The following is a 2,117-nucleotide window of genomic DNA, read 5'->3' as shown; positions in this document are numbered from 1 at the left end:
GAGAGAGAGAGAGAGAGAGAGACGAACAAAAGAAGACAATTATGTAACGGTGTTTGACCAATACCCTAGTCAAGTATGATGTCAGCAAATAAACTCAAGGGTGGAGAATATAAGATTAAAATGCAATCAATAGCCCTGATTGTTTTAAGTTAGAATTAAAGGTTCTCTTTTAATTATATTTAGAGATATGATTAAATTAAGTTAAAAAATGATTTTTAATGATCTGTAGAATATACATTAATAGATAAAAGACATAAAGAAGCGTTAGGTGAGAATATTCCAACCACTGCAAACCACAAGAGGTAAAATTACGATAAATGAGCGGAATAGAAAGAAAATTAAAACTAAAATAAAATCCACGTGGCCTGGATTACTCGAACAAATCGGGATGCCAATGTTCCGACCAAACTGCTAATCAGCTTCGGTACCTTCCACTTTTCTGTCACTGAACCCGCCCCACACACACCTTTCATTATCAACACTCAATTAACCCCAAATCCTCATCTTCAATCGATTCTTGGAGCTAAATATACCCCCAGACCCAGTAATTGAGTTTGCTTTTGCATTCAATTTTCATGCTAAGATCTATTCATATTCATATGGTGAGGTATTTTGGAATCTAGGGCTGGAATTTGGGCCCTTTTGATCTGGTGAAAAGAAGGGCCCCAGTCCCAGAGAGACATGAAGGATATGTTTGGAAGCCCTGGAAGTGTGAGTGGTTTGATGTTACGAATTGGCCAATGTTTATGTGCTGCTGCTTCGATTGGGTGGATGGTTTCGGCTTCCGGCTTTTCTAACTATACTGCATTCTGGTATGCTGTTTGTTTGTGTTTTAACTTTTAATTCACGTAACATCACATGATTTGCTTAAACAGCTGATGCTTCCATAGTCGATTTGTAGATGTAAAATCTTGAAAGGATTAATTACTGTACTAAACATGCTTTTGACTTTTCCCCGATTCAGATTTAGAATAAGGATACACTACTATTTTGGTTAAGCTTAGGGTTAGGGTTAGGGCTAACAAATTACTCCTTCACCCCACAATTAGAGTAAGAGGGATTTGAGTGTCTGGTCATTTTTGCACTAACTTGGACTCCTTTTCTGGAGCAACAAGATTTCAGAATTTGGATATCAAAGCTTAATAGGAAACAAGTAATAAATAGACATATATTCCTTGATTTTTTTTTTCTTCTTCTTTTGTTTCGTGCCTTAAATAACCTGATAGTTATAATCCTTTTATCTGATCAATATATAATCATATTCTGGTGCAGCTATTTAATTGCATCAATGGGGCTTCAAGTGTTGTGGAGTTTTGGCTTAGCATGTCTTGATTTTTACGCTCTTAGAATCAAGAAAGACCTTCAAAATGCTGTCCTAGTCAGCTTGTTTGTCGTGGGCGATTGGGTATGTATATATTATACATCTTTTCACTTTTCATTCATACAACAAAATGTTTATCATCAATTTCTTGTTAATAACTTTCTGAATTGTAAAAACTTTGTAACTTTATATGTAAAATGCATGCAGGTGACAGCTACTTTGTCTCTAGCTGCTTCTTGTTCATCAGCAGGGATTGTGGTGCTATATGCAAGAGACTTACATTTCTGCACAAACACTAAAATGCATCTTCCATGTACCAGATTTGAGATCTCAATTGCCATGGCGTTCATCACCTGGTTCTTTATTGCCATATCTTCTCATGTTATGTTTTGGTTATTAGCCTCGGCTTAACCAACTGTAAACTATTGCTCATTATTCATTCACCTGTTTGCTGTAAAAGATTCATGTTTAGAATGTGTGTGTCTGTGTGTGTGTGTGTATGTTGTTCTTACAAATTACTCAAATTTTGATCATGTAGAAGATTCATGAATGAATTTATTGATTCCATATTGTTTTCAATTCTTTCCAGAATTCAATCACGTTCAAAATCATTGGATGCCTATAATACTATTGGCATGTCAGGTCTAACTTGTTGACGATCTTTTATTAATTCTACATCTCAACGGCTAGGCCATTGTGATTGGAGTAATGTGTGAAATTTTAATCTTACATAGGAAATTTCAGTCTTCTATGCATGGTTATGATATTTTTGATGTATTTTTGCATGTCTATAAGT

The 2,117-nt window shown here is 35.2% G+C and overlaps 1 protein-coding gene across 1 annotated transcript; it reads left to right on the top strand.

Moving 5' to 3' along the window:
- Positions 1-364: 364 nt before the first annotated feature.
- Positions 365-1,900, top strand: LOC145128491 (CASP-like protein 5B2). Its single transcript, XM_079063292.1, has 3 exons — positions 365-812; positions 1,273-1,405; positions 1,529-1,900. The coding sequence occupies exons 1-3, from the start codon at positions 682-684 to the stop codon at positions 1,730-1,732; spliced, it is 468 nt and encodes a 155-aa protein (XP_078919418.1). The 5' UTR covers positions 365-681; the 3' UTR covers positions 1,733-1,900.
- Positions 1,901-2,117: the final 217 nt, after the last annotated feature.

Source organism: Lactuca virosa, chromosome 8 (genome assembly GCF_052849685.1).
Source record: "Lactuca virosa cultivar CGN04683 chromosome 8, Lactuca_virosa_CGN04683_v6, whole genome shotgun sequence".
Lineage (NCBI taxonomy): Eukaryota > Viridiplantae > Streptophyta > Magnoliopsida > Asterales > Asteraceae > Lactuca > Lactuca virosa.
This window is presented reverse-complemented; position numbering and strand designations above follow the sequence as displayed.